At 50.7% G+C, this 20863-nt stretch overlaps 3 protein-coding genes across 9 annotated transcripts in view; all 3 read left to right on the top strand.

The window, feature by feature from the left end:
* The window catches only part of LOC140897877 (uncharacterized), a 42921-nt gene that overhangs the window by 7120 nt on the left and 14938 nt on the right, over nt 1-20863 (top strand). The gene's annotated exons all lie outside the window — the stretch shown is intronic.
* LOC140898004 (uncharacterized) lies at nt 1576-9851 on the top strand. Its single transcript, XM_073311371.1, has 5 exons — nt 1576-1589; nt 4435-4522; nt 5042-5168; nt 5793-5906; nt 6195-9851. Exons 1-5 carry the CDS (start codon nt 1576-1578, stop codon nt 8228-8230), a joined length of 2379 nt encoding a protein of 792 aa, XP_073167472.1. The 3' UTR covers nt 8231-9851.
* LOC140897863 (uncharacterized) lies at nt 1678-19714 on the top strand. 7 transcript variants are annotated; one of them, XM_073311049.1, is made up of 6 exons: nt 1680-1883; nt 12811-12981; nt 13167-13254; nt 13816-13900; nt 14989-15102; nt 15391-19714. In XM_073311049.1, exons 2-6 carry the CDS (start codon nt 12878-12880, stop codon nt 17928-17930), a joined length of 2931 nt encoding a protein of 976 aa, XP_073167150.1. In that variant the 5' UTR covers nt 1680-1883; nt 12811-12877; the 3' UTR covers nt 17931-19714. The 7 variants fall into 7 exon arrangements, 6 of the variants coding, with proteins under 6 accessions (XP_073167150.1, XP_073167149.1, XP_073167147.1 ...); XM_073311048.1 differs by having other exon boundaries at nt 13774-13900; nt 15394-19714; XM_073311046.1 differs by having other exon boundaries at nt 13774-13900.

The raw sequence follows: 20863 nt of genomic DNA, 5'->3' as shown, positions 1-20863 counted from the left end.
ACAGTGTCCGATCACATCTACTGACCGGACAGCCAAAGTCGAGTTACTGCGGGTGGGGAGGCACTGGGTCATCACTCCCATCAGAGCCGACTCAGCCGGGGCTGCCTCCTACCTGCACTGGGCAGCTGCAGCTCCCAGCCCCGGCTCCACAGACAAGCCCTTCCTGACCTAGGCAGGGAAGGGGGAAAGAGAAGTGGAGGGCGGGTAGACCCTTGGAGGAAGAGGTGGAGTCGGAGCAGGGCCTTGGAGGGAAGAGGTGGGGCAGGGATGGGACCTTGGAGGGAAAAGGCGGGGCAGGGGAGGTTGCAGCACTCCGACTTGAGTGTCCATTTTTAAAATATTCCCAAATTGGCAACCTGAGTCGCTAGCTGAGAGGTTGTGAAAATTTTTAGCAAACATAGAAATTGCATTTTACACAGCAGCGGATTTACTAGTTACCAATAAAGAAATTATGATTTTCATGTTTATAGGAGTAAGGGGATTGTTGGCCCCTTACTGAAACTTAATGGGTTGGCCATTAGTTAGGCCGTCTCCTAACACCAAAAGAAAGGGGAAGGGCCAATGAGAAATGAAGATCCTGAGACTGACAAGGGGCGGGGGGGGGGGACATTGCTGTAGGTCAGCCTGATTGACAGGGCAGGCAGGCCAATGAGGGAGTCAGCAGCCGGGTCCTCTCCTTTGTGTCAGCTGGAGCTGGCTGGGCTAGAGCAGAGCAGGAGGGGCTAAGGAGAGAGGAGGGCTCGGCTGGAGGCAGAGGGATGTGGGAGGGACAGACTGTGAAGGGCCCTGGCATTCCAGAGAGTGTTGTTTGGGGTTCCCCCCCACACAGCGGGATGACATGTTTTCCTTTCATCTTTCCCACTTTTCTCCTTATTTTTGTATTACATCCTGTTTAATAAATTGCATTTGTTCTTAACTCTGTGCAATGATGAAGGAAGCATCCAGAGTGGAGAGAACACCCCACAATGGGGACAGCTGTCCTGAGTGATCACAACATTGGGGGTCAAGCACCTCAGGAGCCCTGGGCCCAGCATTGGGGTTACAGGGGTCCAGAGTGGAAGCGGGCAGCGGGAGGGGTGCTCGAGCTCATGCAGGCCTCTGGGTAAAGGACTCAGATCGTTTTGCTTGCCAGTTCCTCTGGGGCTTGGTAGAAGCCAGAAAAGTTCTCCACACTAGGAGGAGTGTTCCCCCTTTTTACCTCCCCAGGCTTGGCCCAGGTCCACTGGAGCTGCTGGGGAGAGGAACCCCTCAAACACCAACACCAGAGTTAGTGTCCAACCCTGGGCTTGCCTGCAACACAGCCAGGGCCTGTGCAGGAGGCCTTGGATGTGGGAGGGACAGCTAGAAAAGTTCCCCACACTAGGAGTGTCCTCCCTCTTACCTCTGTGCATATTTATTGGTTTCTACTAAAGTTAATTAGGATTTTAGGGGCAAGTGTCAGAGCGGGCACCAGCGAGAGTTGCTGGCCACTCTCTGAGGCCACCAAATTTGGTGGTGAGAACCCCTGGGCAAGATGCTCATGATGGTCCCTTGTGACCTTGGAGCCTGTGAGTGTAACAGGAGCCGGGCACCGGGATGCTGATCCTTCGGTGAGTTGATCGCTAGGACCCAGGAGCGGCTGGGGGGCGGCTCTGGGGGGAGCGATCGCGGGGCTCAGGCCCGGCCCAGGAAGTGACTCGCAGCCGCTGCGGGGACTCTGGCTCCCGGCGAGATCCCCGAGCCCCGGCGGCTGGTGCTGGGAGCCCGGAGCCCGGGAGGGGGGAACCTCCAGCCGGGCCCTTCCCGCTGCTCCCCGGTAGCCACTCCCAGGGCAGAGCCCCCAGATCGGCCAGGGCCCCTTCCCGGCCCGGCCCCTGCCCCGGGGGGCCCCGCACGGAGGGAAGGTAAGAGAGACCCTCCCATCCCCCCTTGCAGCGGGGCCCATCCCCGTCACATCTGGGCTGCAGGGGGAGGAGGATAAAGAGGGGCTGGAGGCGGGTGCAGGGGATGCCGGGGGCAGGCTGGGATGGGGGCAGGGGTGCACGGGAGGGAAGATGGGGCAATGGAGGAGGATCGGGGACTGTGGGGCTGAGGGGAGCGAGGTCGGGAATGGGGGAAGATGTGAGTGGGGGGCACAGCGAGGGAAAGGGGGGATGTGGGGAGGCGGGCGGGTGGAGATGCCCAGGCAGCTTCTCCGCCCCATGGGAGACGAGGTGGGAGGAGCGGAGAGAAGCTCTTCTCATCTTTGGGAGTGATCAGGGGACTAACCCCTCAGGGTGCAGAAGCTACAAGGAAACCCCCACCCCCCCGACACACTCAGCTCTCAGTGTGTTATTGTCAGACACCCCTGTGGTGGTGGGGTCTGTGTGCCCTGAGTGTTGGGGGCTGCCCAGGGCCTTGTTTGATTTCCCTGTAGAGTTTAGATCTCAGCCACACCAGAGTCAGACCGGAGTCACTGCTGGCTCAGGCAGGGGGATGCGCGGATAGGCCAATGGGATCAGCCTCTTCCTGCCTGTCCCTGGGGGCTGCCGGGGAGTCCAGGGCAGCTCAATCTTCAGGTGATGCCAGCAGAGGGCTCCAGCTACTGGTAAGGGAGAGGGGTTTACACTGCAGTGGGGGGAAATCTCCCAAAGTGGCCCTTTTGGTTCTTCCCTTTTTTTAGCATTTGGCTCAGAGATGCTGTTACTGGGAGGGTCTTGTTGCCCGCACCCAGTGCCAGAGGCAAGCAACAGCGTTAGGGGAGGGGTTCGCTACCTGGTGTGCTTCACCCAATAATCACAACGGGGTGGAGAAAAGCAGAAGAGTTTATCTGAAGCGTTAAAAAGGTCCAGGGAGAATAGAATCTCAAATCCTGTTCACAGAGCAGGAAGTTACAGAGGCTTTTATACATCCTTTCTTCAGCATACTTATCCAATAGCAAGCTGCCCTAAGTATCCATATAGCCAGCCAATCCAGTTCCCAGCTAGTTTCCTTGTTTTTTGTATCATTTGTTAAACTATACATAAAGCTGCTTTATTCAGCATTGTTCATCCATATCTGCCCTGTTTGACCTTGTTTAGTTTCAGGCAGTCTGACTCTACAACATATTGTTGCAGATCCTCAGCATAACTGCTGCGAGTGCCTCCTGGCCGGGGTGCGGGGGCCGAAGGGGACACCTCCTCTGCCATTACAGTGGGGGTGGGGGTCTGGGGACTAACATTAGCTACTAACGAACCAGTCGGAGTCAAATTAGAGTGCTGTAAAATATCTGGTTGAGTACATAAAGCCAGAAACAAATGCGCATACATATGTTCATTCCACTTTCTTGTTCTCTGACAGAACAGGAGTAACTGGAGGATCGTGTTGTAATTAATTGACCCTCTTGGTGGCCACCACTCCTGGTCCTCTAGTTGATATTGAGGCAAGCCAACTGTACAGAATCGTTTTAATTGGCTCTTAGTCATCGGATCCGCACTAAATACCTTCCAGTTTGCTAGAATGTATTCTAGGGGCGTACACTGTGCCCTAACCCCCGAGCTCTGTCCCTGTCCCATACCTACAGGGTAACTCTGGGCATCCCCAGGTTCCAACAGAGCATACAATCCGGATTTCAAAGGTTCCTACCTTATCCAAGGGACCGGTTCCTCACTGTCGCCCACAGCGGCTTCTCCACTATATGAGTGCGTTGTGCCCTCCAGGCTCGATCAAATCGCGTCTCCTCCGAGGCCCCCGATGAACTCACGCGTGTGCGCTGGGCGTCGGTTCTCGCTGCAATCCTTGACCTCCAGGAGGGGTCCGGGCAAGGCTAAATAGCAGCCTCGTCGCCCACCCAGGGACGCCAAAAGCTGTTGCTGGCACCCAGTGCCAGAGGCGAGCAACAGCAGTGGAGAGGGGGTTCGCTACCCGGTGTGCTTCACCCAATAATCACAACGGGGTGGAGAAGCAGAAAAGTTTATTTGAAGTTTCAAAAAGGTACAGGGAGATTAGAATCTCAAATCCTGTACCCAGAGCAGGAAGTTACAGAGGCTTTTATACATCCTTTCTTCAGCATACTTATCCAATAGCAAGCTGCCCTAAGTATCCATATAGCCAGCCAATCCAGTTCCCAGCTAGTTTCCTTGTTTTTTTTATCATTTGTTAAACTATACATAAAGCTGCTTTATTCAGCATTGTTCATCCATATCTGCGCTGTTTGGCCTTGTTTAGTTTCAGGCAGTCTGACTCTGCAACATATTGTTGCAGATCCTCAGCATAACTGCTGTGAGTGCCTCCTGGTGGGGGAGGGCGGGGGCAAGGACACTTGGGAGTAGTGCGAGGGGGCTTCATCGACACTCGTGGTCTTCCATCCACTTGAGTTACCCAGTGGCCATGCCCCAGTGTCCCCAACAGTCTGAAGAGTCTGGGGGGAATTGGGGTGTGACATGGACATGGACATGGACAGAAGCCCCTTCTGTAACCTCCCTCTCGCCCCGACAGGCTGAGAAATCAGGTCCACGTTTCACCAAAGATCGGCCAGTGTTCCAGAGGACAGAGAAGGGAAATGGCTGTGATGGAGCCAGCTCAGGTAGGGCATTTTCAGGGACCTGCTGGGTGTGGGAGGGAGGAGTCAGGGTTTGATAAACCTACTGATTTACTAAGTAGGCCCATTGTGGCAGGGTAAGGGGGAGGGGACATTCCCCCATTTCTCAGGCAGGATATAACCACCTCGGCAGGGCTGGGAACATTTTCCAGGCTCCCAGTGCTGGAACCTAACCCCACTTGCCCAGGGCTGCTGTGAAATACGAAGGGAAGCTGTCGGGATTCCTGTTCCTGTCCCCGGCTCAGAGCTCTGCTTCCTGTCCCAGTCTGTGGCTGGCAGGCGTGTGGGAAATGAGAAGATCCTGGCGTGCTCCGTGTGCTGGGGCGGACAGGGAGCTCTCACCTTCTCCACCCCCTGAAGCCTCCTGGCTGCTGTGAGCAGGGTGGGGGTGGGATTCTGCTACTCTGGCCCTCCCACCGCTTCACATTTTTTTTTCCTTTCCCATGAGTAGTGGGATTGTGGCTGGGGCAGCAGGTGCTGAGTGGGGGACTCTTGGTGTTTCAGATGCCGGTGACCTTCGAGGAGGTGGCTATTTATTTCACCCAGGGGCAGGGGGCTCTGCTGGACCCCGCTCAGAGAGCCCTCTACAGGGACGTCATGCAGGAGAACTACGAGATGGTGTCCTCGCTGGGTAAGGGATTCCTGTCCCCTCAGTTATTAGAAGCTGTGGGGTCTGTGTGTCTTAATGTGGTCAGGTTCTTCCCTGGTCAGTTGGAGCAGAGGCGAATGGGTTCCATAATGCACAGCTGCCATGTGAGAAATACATGCATTTCGGTGCCCTCTCCACTGGGACATGGGAGTCAAAACCCAATGGACAATTTAAACCATCCCCAACCCTCCAGCTTTCAAGGATGCATAAATCCGCATTGTCTTGTCTGTCTTGTTTCTTGGCTGCACATAAAATCTCTGTTCATCTCCCTCCTTGGGAATAGCTCCAGGCATGGGGAGAGCTCTGGGCTCTGCAGGTTTAGAAAGAGGCAGGGTCTTAAGTGCAGACCTGTGTGTGAGTCAGCAAGGCCCCCAGAGTGCACAGATCCTGGGAACGCCTAGTGAGGGTGTAGTAATAATTCAATTCACCTCCCCAGACAACGTCCTCTGCACAAGGGGGCTCAGTGACCCTGTTCCCATCCTCTTGGATTCCAAGTTCCTTCAGCAGAGCACAGGGACAGGTTCCACTCACGGAACGTCCTTTGTGACAGATCCTCCACCAATGCTCCATGCACCCTGATCCGGACTCATTTCACCTTCTGCACAGGATTTCCCATTCCCAAACCTGAGCTTATCGCCCGGTTGGAACGAGGGGAAGAGCTGTGGGTGTCCGATCTCCAGGATTTCAAGGACAGAAGGCTTCTGAGATGCACCAGCACAGGTGAGGACTGACAGAGAAACCATCTAGGGAATGAAGGAAAAAGTTGAGAATCCCAAAATATGATGTGAGTAACTCCCTCAGTTCTTCTTCATCTCACTGAGAGCAGGGCTATGGTCAGCAGATATTGCTCACGCCATTCCACCCTTTCCGTCTCTCCTTCCTTGTAAGAGTTTCGGCGGGATGTGGAGGCAGAATGCAATTGCTCAGTCTTTGTGTTGGCTTTTCCCTCAGTGCTATTCCTCTTTCTCCCCAGCACAATGACTCTTCTCTGGATTGTGTCTTTCCCAGCAGGTGCTGAGCGAGGGAGTGAGAAGAAGGAGGGGAATCATCATGAGGCAGTTCCTGGGGAAGTGGAACCACAGGGGACCCTTGTGGGAAGAGCTGAAGGGAATTTTTCCCCTTGCTGGAATCAGGGAGAAGCCTGGAGAAATTGGCACAGGTCAGAGAGTCTTCTGATGAACCAACCCAGGAAGAAAGTGGATGAATCTGTGAATGGTGGGGGAGGAGACGAGAATCCCAGAGAGCAGCAGACAAATCGCAAGGAAGAGACACCCTGGCACTGCCTTGAGTGTGGGAAAGGATTCATTGTGAGATCACAACTTGTTACACATCAGACAGTCCATACGGGAGAGAAACCATTTCAATGCTTGGCCAGTGGGGAAAGCTTCAATAAGCGCAGAGATCTTAATAACCATGGGAGAAGCCACACTGTAGACAAGCCCATTCAATGCGTTGAATGTGGGAAATGTTTCAGTTCAAAGTCAGCACTAAATTCACATGAGAAAAGCCACACAGGAGAGAGACCCCACAAGTGCTTGGACTGTGGGAAAAGTTTCATACGAAGGTCAACCCTTGTTCAACATCAGGCAGTCCACACAGGAAAGAGACCCCATAAGTGCTTGGAGTGTGGGAAAAGTTTCACATGGAGAGCAGGCCTTTTTTATCATCAGAGAATCCACACAGGAGAGAGACCCCATAAATGCTTAGACTGTGGGAAAAGTTTCATATGGAGGTCAGACCTTGTTATTCATGAGGCAATCCACACAGGAGAGAGACCCCATAAATGCTTGGATTGTGGGAAAAGTTTCATACACAGGTCACACCTTGTTAAACATCAGGCAATCCACACAGGAGAGAGACCCCATAAATGCTTGGATTGTGGAAAAAGTTTCATACATAGGTCAGACCTTGTTAGACATCTGTCAATCCACACAGGAGCAAGACCCCACAAGTGCTTCCACTGTGGGAAAAGTTTCAAGCGGAAATCAGACCTTGTTAGTCATCAGGCAATCCACACAGGAGAGAGACCCCACAAGTGCTTGGACTGTGGCAAAAGTTTCATGCAGAGGTCATACCTTCTTAAACATAAAACAATTCACAAAGGAGAAAGATCCGATAAGGGCTTGGACTGTGGGAAAAGTTTCACAGCGAGGTCAAACCTTGTTAATCATCAGAGAATCCACAGCAGAGAAAGACCCCACAAGTGCTTGGACTGTGGGAAAAGTTTCACTTCGAGATCAGCCCTTAGTTATCACCAGAAAAGCAAGACAGGAGAGAGACCCCACAAGTGCTTGGACTGTGGGAAAAGTTTCACTTCAAGATCAGCCCTTGGTTATCATCAGAAAAGCCACACAGGAGAGAGATCCCACAAGTGCTTGTACTATGGGAAAAGTTTCAAGCAGAGGTCACACCTTGTTAAACATCGGGAAGTCCACACAGGAGAGAACACCCACAAGTGCTTGGACTGTGGGAAAAGTTTCACAGAGGCGTCAACCCTTGCTAAACATCAGGCAGTCCACACAGGAGAGAGACCCCACAAGTGCTTGGAGTGTGGGAAAAGTTTCACCTGGAAATCAGCTCTTGGTTATCATCAGAAAATCCATACAGGAGAGAGACCCCACAAGTGCTTGGACTGTGGGAAAAGCTTCACAGAGAGGTCAACCCTTGTTAAACATCAGGCAATCCACACAGGAGAAAAACCCCACAAGTGCTTGGACTGTGGGAAAAGTTTCAAGCGGAAGTCACACGTTGTTAATCATCAGGCAATCCACACAGGAGAAAGACCCCATAAGTGCTTGGACTGTGGGAAAAGTTTCATACAGAGATCACACCTTATTCAACATCAGGCAATCCACACAGGAGAAAGACCCCACAAGTGCTTGGAGTGTGGGAAAAGTTTCACTTGGAAATCAGCCCTTGGTTATCATCAGAAAATCCATACAGGAGAGAGACCCCACAAGTGCTTGGACTGTGGGAAAAGTTTCATACGGACGTCAGACCTCGTTAAACATGGAAGAATCCACAGAAGATGTAAACTTCTGTGACTCATGGCAAGAAAGGGTTAAGCAACTTGTATGTAATTGCCTGAGATTCAACTTTTAGAGAGAGATTTTAAAAGTGTTTCCATCTTCATCAATCTAGAGTTTGAAATGTAAACATGTTAATGTAATGTAAATGTAAGCATGTTGGAAGAGGGGTAACTGTCGTGGTCTATGTTTAGCTATATCTTTTTAGAGGTTTACAATTTATGCAAAGGGTTCCTGTATTCTGTTAATTCAGAGATTATACCCATCGCCCATGTCACCTGCCCAATTCCAGCTCCCTCTCCTTGAAATCACTGAGGTTAGGGGCTGAAGGATGGAGGGAAGGTTTATAGCTGAAATCACCGAAATGTGTTTTGCAAGGTTAATATCAGTGTGATCTGTTCCTCTCTCTTGTTCGGACATTTTCTCTGGGGATCCCGCAGACAGAAAGGAGCAGCTGTTACCATCTTGGGTTCCGATCCCAATGGTGACTGTCTACACTAGTAATTCTCAAACTGTGGGGCATGTCCTCCCAATGGAGGCACAGGAATATGTCAAGGGAGGCGTGACCTCCAGCTGGGACTCTTGAAGAAGGAACTGGCGTATCTGGGAGGTTGGGATGAATGCTCAGGCTCTCAAAAGCCAGGTGGAGCAGCAGGGCAGAAGTCAGGGTGGCAATGGGGTGATAAGTCTGCTGTGAACAGTGATATTGAGGAATATCACTTTTCACTCGGTCACCCTTAGTTCTGTGCTGCTGCTGGAGGCCTTCAGAGCTGAGCGCATCGCCAGCAACGACTTTGCCTTTAGAGCTGGGTGGCCATATATGTGCTTGTGAGGGCGAGGGCAGAAATGACCACAGATACAAAGAAGGGGGGGCCAATGAACCACTTTTGAGAACCACTGGTCTACACTCTTATGGTCACCACGATTACAGAAGGATAAATCTTCTCCAAAGTATGTCTTGTGAAGTTTCATAGGAAAAGTCATCGCCTGCTGAATATTATTGTCCTGTTAAAATGTGTCGATCAGCGCTGTCCATGGAGTTCTGAGAGTTTTCTGTATGTTTGTTACATGCTGGAAAGCTGGAAAACGCCCACAAAGTAGCTCTTTAGAGACAATGGTACCTGCAGACCAGCTAGGTGGTAAGTGGCCCTTAATTGCTTAGCTGGCCATTCACCAGCTGTGGAGCTGTGAACAAGAGAGTTACAATTCACCAGAAGGACGGCTGGACGCTCACTTTGGCCACAGACTGATTGTTGCCTGCCCCCTGGCTGGAGCTTGAACCTCAAAGAAGAGAATGGTATAAAAGCAGAAGGTAGAATTGCCTCCATTTTCACCTCTCCTCTCCCATCTTTACTGATGTCAAGGATATGCCTTGAAAGGCCACAGGGGCCTTGGACTGGGGAGGACGCACCAAGGCGGGAAGGAAATCCTTCCTGGGTACGAAGAACTGTGAACCGCTTGGAATAGCGGGCGGGTGCGAAAACCTGCTTGCTTCACATTTTCCTTAGATTGGTAAAATTTATGATTTAAAATGCATGTTTTAATTGTATAGATTTAACTAGTTCTGACCTTTCACATCTTTCTCCCTTGTGATCCCTGAAAACCTCCTTGTTCCAGTTAATAAACTGATTTTAGTGTTTTGTTTGGACCTGTGTGTTTTCATCGAAGTGTTTGGGGGATTTGACTTGAGAGAACAAGGCTGTGGCCTAATCCGACCACTTTGTGGGGGGGGGATGACCCACTAATTATTGAGTTTGTCCAGCACAGTGAACAGACTGAGCAGTCCAAGATGCAGATTACCAGGGTGCAAGGCTGGGAGCAGAAAAGTGGCTGATGTTGCTCAGTCCTTTAGTAACTTCATGAGTGTCTGGCTAGTCACACTCAGTACCGTGCAGCCAGGAGTGAGTTTGAATGCTAGTGGCTGTGTGTGAGCAGAGCGTGGTTCACACAGCGATGCAGCAGGATGGATTTGATTTAAATCATGATTTAAATCAGTAGTCTGGAAGACTCGATTTAATCATGGTATTCTACAGAAAAGTGCATTTTTGGTTTTTATGATCTTAATAGATATTCTACACAACTCAGAGATAGATGTAGGTTGCATTTTTAGAAGATACACACTATACATTTTAAAACAGATTTATTTTGAAAACTTTTCAGGTTAGTTTTACAGCTATATCAGACAATGAATGATTGTTTGATTATTTCAGTCATGCCACCCTGTGGAGGAGAACATCACCAGAGAGACATTTAAATTGTTTATTTCACTAAAACAACAACGTTAAGTATTCTGGATTTTTTTCTTCAACAGCAAAGATATAATATTTTAACAGAAAAGCATATATCCATCGTTTCTTACATTTATCTCCAGACTTCTCCTTGTCCAGATCTATTCCACCTCCAACATTCTTCTATTCATTCAACTTTTTGAAACTTTGCACTTTTGGAGAGAGGGAAGGGATTGACTCTGTGTACACAAATTTGCAGAGGGACAATAGAGGTGAGGACTGTTATTTCTCACCTCTCTATATTATTTTAAAACATTTTGGCTGTTAACAAGCATGTTACCTCTGGAGACACAAAGCCACAGTTTGAGAACTGGGAAACTAAGCATCTCTGATGGGATCTTCTAGACTGAGCACTGAGTCCCACTGGGTAGATGGAAAGATTAACCTAAATAATCTATACAGAAGCCTGTGGAACCCCATAAAATTGGGTCCCTAATCCATCAACTATTGGAACTCATGTACAAAACTTTTCTTAAACATTCCATGAATATATTGTCTCATACTATAGAATTAGAATTTACAATCCCTATTCCAGGATGAGATATCTTTGAGCTACAATGTATCTTAATTAAACGTATCTTTAGATAAGGTTTTTCCTCAAAAAGCATTTTATCAAAAAAAAATCCAATTTAAATAAAAACACTGATTTTTGTTTTACTCATTGATCTTTATCCAGCCTGGGAAACAGTGTAAAACATGCCCTGGGATGGAGAATTAAGCAGTTCAACAGTCCAGATTGTACCCTGGGGTACGTCTCACACCCGCTGTCTTCTGGGCCCCAGCATGGCACTGTTGGGCTTTCATCATCCTGGTCTTGAAAGACACGCTCAGCAGGGCAAACCAGAGAAGGGGAGCCAGCGGACATCCTCAACTCCACTGACTTTGATTTTGGCTAGATCCTGAACTCCCCCTGGTACGTGAGCAGCTGCTGGGAGCTTCGGGCCCTTGAAATCAGGGCAGGAGCAGTAGCTGCAGCGGCAGCCGGGACCCCCGGAGCTCCAGCGGCGATTTAAAGGGCCCAGGGCTCCGCTGTGGTACCGGTGGCCGGAGCCCTTCACATCACCGGCCTGGGGAAGCTGCCCCCTGCCGGTGCAGTCAGCGGTGTCCTGGCTCTTGCCGGGTCCGCCAGAGTGGATCAGACCGGCTTACTTTCACCTCTGCCAGTGGTCTAAACAATTATGCCACCCCCACTTCTGCTCTCTCTCCTTTTGCCTTCCCTCGCTCCCCTCTGCAAATCTGGCCCAGTCAGCTCAAACAACCAGAGGTTTTGGGCCAGTAGCCGGTGACCAGAGAGGCGGTGAGAGCAAGGCCTCTGCCAGCCCAATATGGAGAGAAGTTTGCCGCAGACGGGCTGATCAGCCAGCGGCCGGTGCCCGGTCAGTCCTGCAGGGAGGCTGCGAGCGAGACTGAATGCTGACAGGAGAAGTTTCGAGTCGGGATGACCCCTTACTGCTGGGAGAAGCTCCCCGAGCCCAGGGGCGGTTGGGCCCCCAGGGGGCAGGGGCTGGGCAGGGGGCTGGATTATTGTGGGTTGATCGCTAGGACCCAGGAGCGGCTGGGGGGTGGCTCTGGGGGGAGGATCGCGGGGCTCAGCCCGGCCCAGGAAGTGACTCGCAGCCGCTGCGGGGACTCTGGCTCCCGGCGAGATCCCCGAGCCCCGGCGGCTGGTGCTGGGAGCCCGGAGCCCGGGCTGCAGCCGGGAGAGGGGAACCTCCAGCCGGGCCCTGCCCGCTGCTCCCCGGGAGCCTCTCCCAGGGCAGAGCCCCCAGCCCGGCCAGGGCCCCTTCCCGGCCCGGCCCCTGCCCCGGGGGGCCCCGCTCGGGGGGAAGGTAAGAGAGACCCTCCCATCCCCCCCTTGCAGCGGCCCCCTTCCCCGTCACATCTGGGCTGCAGGGGGAGGAGGATAAAGAGGGGCCGGAGGCGGGTGCAGGGGATGCCGGGGGCAGGCTGGGATGGGGGCAGGGGTGCACGGAAGGGAAGATGGGGCAATGGAGGAGCATCGGGGACTGTGGGGCTGAGGGGAGCGAGGTCGGGAATGGGGGAGGATGTGAGTGGGGGGCACAGCGAGGGAAAGGGGGGATGTGGGCAGGCGGGCGGAGAGAAGCTCTTCTCAGCTTTGGGAGCGATCAGGGGTCTAACCCCTCAGGGTGCAGAAGCTACAAGGAAAAAACCCAACCGCCCCTCAACTCCCCCCCCACGACACACACACCCGGCTCTGAGTGTGTTATTGTCAGACACCCCTGTGGTGGTGGGGTCTGTGTGCCCTGAGTGTTGGGGGCTGCCCAGGGCCCTGGTCTGATTTCCCTGTAGGGTTCAGATCTCAGCCACACCAGAGTCAGACCGGAGTCACTGCTGGCTCAGGCAGGGGGGTGTGCGGATGGACCAATGGGATCAGCCTCTTCCTGCCTGTCCCTGGGGGCTGCCGGGGAGTCCAGAGCAGCTCAATCTTCAGGTGATGCCACCAGAGGGCTCCAGCTACTGGTAAGGGAGAGGGGTTACACTGCAAAGGGGGGAAATCTCCCAAAGTGGCCTTTCCTTTTGGTTCTTTCCTTTTTTTAGCATTTGGCTCAGAGATGCTGTTACTGGGAGGGCCTGAAGAGTCTTGGGGGAATCGGGGAGTGACATGGACAGAAGTCCCTTCTGTAACCTCCCTCTCGCCCTGACAGGCAGAGGAATCAGGTCCACGTTTCACTAAAGATCAGCCAGTCTTCCAGGGGAGAGAGAAGGGAAATGGCTGTGTTGGAGCCAGCTCAGGTAGGGGATTTTCAGGGAGCTGCTGGGCGGGGGAGGGAGGAGTCAAAGTTTGATTAACCTACTGATTTACTAAGTAGGCCCATTGTGGCAGGGAAATGGGGAGGGGACATTCCCCCATTTCTCAGGCAGGATATAACCACCTTGGCAGGGCTGGGAACATTTTTCAGGCTCCCAGTGCTGGAGCCTGACCCCACTTGCCTGGGGCTGCTGTGAAATACGAAGGGAAGCTGTCGGGATTCCTGTCCCTGTCCCCGGCTCAGAGCTCTGCTTCCTGTCCCAGTCTGTGGCTGGCAGGCGTGTGGGAAATGAGAAGATCCTGGCGTGCTCCGTGTGCTGGGGCGGACAGGGAGCTCTCACCTTCTCCGCCCCCTGAAGCCTCCTGGCTGCTCTGAGCAGGGTGGGGGTGGGATTTTGCTATTCTGGCCCTCCCACAGCTTCACGTTTTTTTTTCCATTCCCCTGAGCAGTGGGATGGTGGCTGGGGCAGCAGGTGCTGAGTGGGGGACTCTTGGTGTTTCAGATGCCAGTGACCTTCGAGGAGGTGTCTATTTATTTCACCCAGGGGCAGGGGGCTCTTCTGGACCCCGCTCAGAGAGCCCTCTACAGGGACGTCATGCAGGAGAACTACGAGACGGTGTCCTCGCTGGGTAAGGGATTCCTGTCCCCTCAGTTATTAGAAGCTGTGGGGTGTGTGTGTCTTAATGTGGTCAGGTTCTTCCCTGGTCAGTTGGAGCAGAGGCGAATGGGTTCCATAATGCACAGCTGCCATGTGAGAAATACATGCATTTCGGTGCCCTCTCCACTGGGACATGGGAGTCAAAACCCAATGGACAAGCTAAACCATCCCCACCCCTCCAGCTTTCAAACGGGCATATACCTGCATTGTCTTCTCTGTAAAAAGAAAAGGAGGACTTGTGGCACCTTAGAGACGAACCAATTTATTTGAGCATGAGCTTTCGTGAGCTACAGCTCACGTCATCGGATGCATACCGTGGAAACTGCAGCAGACTTTATATACACACAGAGAATACGAAACAATACCTCCTCCCACCTTACTGTCCTGCTGGTAATAGCTTATCTAAAGTGATCATCAAGTTGGGCCATTTCCAGCACAAATCCAGGTTTTCTACCCTCCACCCCCCCACACACAAACTCACTCTCCTGCTGGTAATAGCTCATCCAAACTGACCACTCTTCAAGTCTGCTGCAGTTTCCACGGTATGCATCCGATGAAGTGAGCTGTAGCTCACGAAAGCTCATGCTCAAATAAATTGGTTAGTCTCTAAGGTGCCACAAGTACTCCTTTTCTTTTTGCGAATACAGACTAACACGGCTGTTACTCTGAAACCTGTCTTCTCTGTGTTGTTTCTTGCCTACACATACAATCTCTGTTCATCTCCCTCCTTGGGAATAGCTCCAGGCATGGGGAGAGCTCTGGGCTCTGCAGGTTTAGAAAGAGGCAGGGTCTTAAGTGCAGACGTGTGTGAGTCAGCAAGGCCCCCAGAGCACACAGATCCTGGGAACGCCTAGTGAGGGTGTAGTAATAATTCAATTCACCTCCCCAGACAACGTCCTCTGCACAAGGGGGCTCAGTGACCCTGTTCCCATCCTCTTGGATTCCACGTTCCTCCAGCAGAGCACAGGGACAGGTTCCACTCACGGAACGTCCTTTGTGACAAATCCTCCACTGATGGTCCATGCACCCTGATCTGGACTCATTTCACTTTCTGCACAGGATTTCCCGTTCCCAAACCTGAGCTTATCGCCCGGCTGGAACGAGGGGAAGAGCTGTGGGTGTCCGATCTCCAGGATTTCAAGGACAGAGGGCTTCGGAGATGCACCAGCACAGGTGAGGACTGACAGAGAAACCATCCAGGGAATGAAGGAAAAAGTTGAGAATCCCAAAATATGATGTGACTAATGCCCTCAGTTCTTCTACATCTCACCGAGAGCAGGGCTATGGTCAGCAGATATTGCTCACGCCATTCCACCCTTCCCGTCTCTCCTTCCTTGTAAGTGTTAGGGTGGGATGTGGAGGCAGAATGCAATTGCTCAGTCTTTGTGTTGGCTTTTCCCTCAGTACTATTCCTCTTTCTCCCCAGCACAATGACTCCTCTCTGGATTGTGTCTCTCCCAGCAGGTGCTGAGCGAGCGAGTGAGAAGAAGGAGGGGAATCATCATGAGGCAGTTCCTGGGGAAGTGGAACCACAGGGGACCTTTTTGGGAAGAGCTGAAGGGAATTTTTCCCCTTGCTGGAATCAGGGAGAAGCCTGGGGAAATTGGCACAGGTCAGAGAGGCTTCTGATAAACCAACCCAGGAAGAAAGTGGATGAATCTGTGAATGGTGGGGGAGGAGACGAGAATCCCAGAGAGCAGCAGACAAAACCCAAGGAAGAGACACCCTGGCACTGCCTTGAGTGTGGGAAAGGATTCATTGTGAGATCAAAACTTGTTACACATCAGACAGTCCATACGGGAGAGAAACCATTTCAATGCTTGGCCAGTGGGGAAAGCTTCAATAAGCACAGAGATCTTAATAACCATGGGAGAAGCCACACTGTAGACAAGCCCATTCAATGCGTTGAATGTGGGAAATGTTTCAGTTCAAAGTCAGCACTAAATTCACATGAGAAAAGCCACACAGGAGAGAGACCCCACAAGTGCTTGGACTGTGGGAAAAGTTTCATACGAAGGTCAACCCTTGTTCAACATCAGGCAGTCCACACAGGAAAGAGACCCCATAAGTGCTTGGAGTGTGGGAAAAGTTTCACATGGAGAGCAGGCCTTTTTTATCATCAGAGAATCCACACAGGAGAGAGACCCCATAAGTGCTTGGACTGTGGGAAAAGTTTCATATGGAGGTCAGACCTTGTTATTCACGAGGCAATCCACACAGGAGAGAGACCCTATAAATGCTTGGATTGTGGGAAAAGTTTCATACACAGGTCACACCTTGTTAAACATCAGGCAATCCACACAGGAGAGAGACCCCATAAATGCTTGGATTGTGGAAAAAGTTTCATACACAGGTCAGACCTTGTTCGACATCAGGCAATCCACACAGGAGCAAGACCCCACAAGTGCTTCCACTGTGGGAAAAGTTTCAAGCGGAAATCAGACCTTGTTAGTCATCAGGCAATCCACACAGGAGAGAGACCCCACAAGTGCTTGGACTGTGGCAAAAGTTTCATGCAGAGGTCATACCTTCTTAAACATAAAACAATTCACAAAGGAGAAAGATCCCATAAGTGCTTGGACTGTGGGAAAAGTTTCACAATGAGGTCAAACCTTGTTAATCATCAGAGAATCCACAGCGGAGAAAGACCCCACAAGTGCTTGGACTGTGGGAAAAGTTTCACTTTGAGATCTACCCTTGGTTATCATCAGAAAAGCCACACAGGAGAGAGACCCCACAAGTGCTTGGACTGTGGGAAAAGTTTCACTTGGAGATCAGCCCTTGGTTATCATCAGAAAAGCCACACAGGAGAGAGACCCCACAAGTGCTTGGACTGTGGGAAAAGTTTCATATGCAAGTCAGATCTTGCTAATCATCAGGCAATCCACACAGGAGAGAGACCCCACAAGTGCTTGGACTGTGGGAAAAGATTCATACGAAGGTCACGCCTCGTTCAACATCAGGCAATCCACACAGGAGAGAGACCCCACAAGTGCTTGGAATGTGGGAAAAGTTACATTTGCAAGTCAGATCTTGCTGATCATCAGGTAATCCACACAGGAGAGAGACCCCACAAGTGCTTTGACTGTGGGAAAAGTTTCAAGCGGAAATCAGTCCTTGTTCGTCATCAGGCAATCCACACAGGAGAGAGACCCCACAAGTGCTTAGATTGTGGGAAAAGTTTCATAAGAAAGTCACAGCTTGTTCAACATCAGGCAGTCCACACAGAAGAGAGACCCCACAAGTGCTTTGACTGTGGGAAAAGTTTCAAGCAGAGGTCATACCTTGTAAAACATCGGGCAGTCCACACAGAAGAGAGACCCCAGAAGTGGTTTGATTCTGGGAAAAGTTTCATGCAGATGTCACACTTTGTTAATCATCAGGCAATCCACAAAGGAGAGAGACCCCACAAGTGCTTTGACTGTGGGAAAAGTTTCATGCAGAGGTCACACCTTGTTCAACATCAGGCAATCCACAAAGGAGAGAGACCCCACAAGTGCTTGGACTGTGGGAAAAGTTTCATGCAGAGGTCACACCTTGTTCGTCATCAGGCAATCCACACAGGAGAGAGACCCCACAAGTGCTTGCATTGTGAGAAAAGTTTCATAAGAAAGTCACATCTTGTTCAACATCAGGCAATCCACAGAGGGGAGAGACCCCATAAGTGCTTGGACTGTGGGAAAAGTTTCATAAGAAAGTCACACCTTGTTCAACATCAGGCAATCCACAAAGGAGCAAGACCCCACAAGTGCTTGGATTGTGGGGAAAGTTTCATATGCAAGTCAGATCTTGCTGATCATCAGGCAAACCACACAGGAGAGAGACCCCACAAGTGCTTGGAGTGTGGGAAAAGTTTCACTTGGAAATCAGCCCTTGGTTATCATCAGAAAATCCATACAGGAGAGAGACCCCACAAGTGCTTGGACTGTGGGAAAAGTTTCATACGGACGTCAGACCTCATTAAACATGGAAGAATCCACACAAGATGTAAACTTCTGTGAGTCATGGCAAGAAAGGGTTAAGCAACTTGTATGTAATTGACTGAGATTCAACTTTTAGAGAGAGATTTTAAAAGTGTTTCCACCTTCATGAAGCTAGAGTTTGAAATGTAAACATGTTAAAGACTTGGAAGAGGGGTAACTGTCGTGGTCTATGTTTAGCTATATCTTTTTAGAGGTTTACAATTTATGCAAAGGGTTCCTGTATTCTGTTAATTCAGAGATTATACCCATCGCCCATGTCACCTTCCCAATTCCAGCTCCCTCTCCTTGAAATCACTGGGGTTAGGGGCTGAAGGATGGAGGGAATGTTTATAGCTGAAATCACTGAAATGTATTTTGCAAGGTTAATATCAGTGAGATCTGTTCCTCTCTCTTGTTCGGACATTTTCTCTGGGGATCCCGCAGACAGAAAGGAGCAGGTGTTACGATCTTGGGTTCCGATCCCAACGGTGACTGTCTACACTAGTAATTCTGAAACTGTGGGGCACGTCCTCCCAATGGAGGCACAGGAATATGTCAAGCGTGACCTCCGGCTGGGACTCTTGAAGAAGGACCTGGCCGATCTGGGAGGTGGGGATGAATGCTCAGGCTCTCAAAAGCCAGGTGGAGCAGCAGGGCAGAAGTCAGGGTGGCAATGGGGTGATAAGTCTGCTGTGAACAGTGATATTGAGGAATATCACTTTTCACTCGGTCACCCTTACTTCTGTGCTGCTGCTGGAGGTCTTCAGAGCCGGGCGCATCGCCAGCAACGACTCTGCCTTTAGAGCTGGGTGGCCATATATGTGCTTGTGAGGGCCGGGGCGTAAATGACCACACACACAAAGAAGGGGGGGCCAATGAAACACTTTTGAGAACCACGGTTCTACACTCTTATGGTCACCATGATTACAAAAGGATAAATCTTCTCCAAAGTATGTCTTGTGAAGTATCATAGGAAAAGTTATCATCTCCTGAATATTATTGTCCTGTTAAAATGTGTCTATCAGCGCTGTCCATGGAGCTCTGATAGTTTGCTGTACGTTTGTTACATGCTGGAAAGCTGGAAAACGCCCACAGACTAGCTCTTTAGAGACAATGGTACCTGCAGACCAGCTAGGTGCTAAGTGGCCATTAATTGCTTAGCTGGCCATTCGCCAGCTGTGGAGCTGTGAACAAGAGAGTTACAATTCCCCCCTGGAACCCCGACCTAGGATATTCTATCTACTACCCAAGATCCATAAACCTGGAAATCCTGGGTGCCCCATCATCTCAGGCATTGGCACCCTGACAGCAGGATTGTCTGGCTATGTAGACTCCCTCCTCAGGCCCTACGCTACCAGCACTCCCAGCTACCTTCGAGACACCACTGACTTCCTGAGGAAACTTCAATCCATCGGTGATCTTCCTGATAACACCATCCTGGCCACTATGGATGTTGAAGCCCTCTACACCAACATTCCACACAAAGACGGACTACAAGCCGTCAGGAACACTATCCCCGATAATGTCACGGCTAACCTGGTGGCTGAACTTTGTGACTTTGTCCTTACCCATAACTATTTCACATTTGGGGACAATGTATACCTTCAGATCAGCGGCACTGCTATGGGTACCCGCATGGCCCCACAGTATGCCAACATTTTTATGGCTGATTTAGAACAACGCTTCCTCAGCTCTCGTCCCCTAAAGCCCCTACTCTACTTGTGCTGTATTGATGACATCTTCATCATCTGGACCCATGGAAAAGAAGCCCTTGAGGAATTCCACCATGATTTCAACAATTTCCATCCCACCACCAACCTCAGCCTGGTCCAGTCCACACAAGAGATCCACTTCCTGGACACTACAGTGCTAATAAACAATGGTCACATAAACACCACCCTATACCGGAAACCTACTGACCGCTATTCCTACCTGCATGCCTCCAGCTTTCACCCTGACCACACCACACGATCCATCGTCTACAGCCAAGCTCTGCGATACAACCGCATTTGCTCCAACCCCTCAGACAGAGACAAACACCTACAAGATCTCTGTCAAGCTTTCTTACAACTACAATACCCACCTGCAGAAGTAAAGAAACAGATTGATAGAGCCAGAAGAGTTCCCAGAAGTTACCTACTACAGGACAGGCCTAACAAAGAAAATAACAGAACGCCACTAGCCGTCACCTTCAGCCCCCAACTAAAACCCCTCCAACGCATTATTAAGGATCTACAACCTATCCTAAAGGATGACCCAACACTCTCACAAATCTTGGGAGACAGGCCAGTCCTTGCCTACAGACAGCCCCGCAACCTGAAGCAAATACTCACCAACAACCACATACCACACAACAGAACCACTAATCCAGGAACTTATCCTTGCAACAAAGCCCGTTGCCAATTGTGCCCACATATCTATTCAGGGGACACCATCACAGGGCCTAATAACATCAGCCACACTATCAGAGGCTCGTTCACCTGCACATCCATCAATGTGATATATGCCATCATGTGCCAGCAATGCCCTTCTGCCATGTACATTGGTCAAACTGGACAGTCTCTACGTAAAAGAATAAATGGACACAAATCAGATGTCAAGAATTATAACATTCATAAACCAGTCGGAGAACACTTCAATCTCTCTGGTGACGCAATCACAGACATGAAGGTCGCTATCTTAAAACAAAAAAACTTCAAATCCAGACTCCAGCGAGAAACTGCTGAATTGGAATTCATTTGCAAATTGGATACTATTAATTTAGGCTTAAATAGAGACTGGGAGTGGCTAAGTCATTATGCAAGGTAGCCTATTTCCTCTTGTTTTTCCTACCCCTCCCCCCCCCAGATATTCTGGTTTAACTTGGATTTAAACTTGGAGAGTGGTCAGTTTGGATGAGCTATTACCAGCAGGAGAGTGAGTTTGTGTGTGTATGGGGTTGAGGGGGATGTGAGAAAACCTGGATTTGTGCT

Source organism: Lepidochelys kempii, chromosome 14 (assembly GCF_965140265.1).
Source record: "Lepidochelys kempii isolate rLepKem1 chromosome 14, rLepKem1.hap2, whole genome shotgun sequence".
NCBI classification, from domain to species: Eukaryota; Metazoa; Chordata; order Testudines; family Cheloniidae; genus Lepidochelys; species Lepidochelys kempii.
This window is presented reverse-complemented; position numbering and strand designations above follow the sequence as displayed.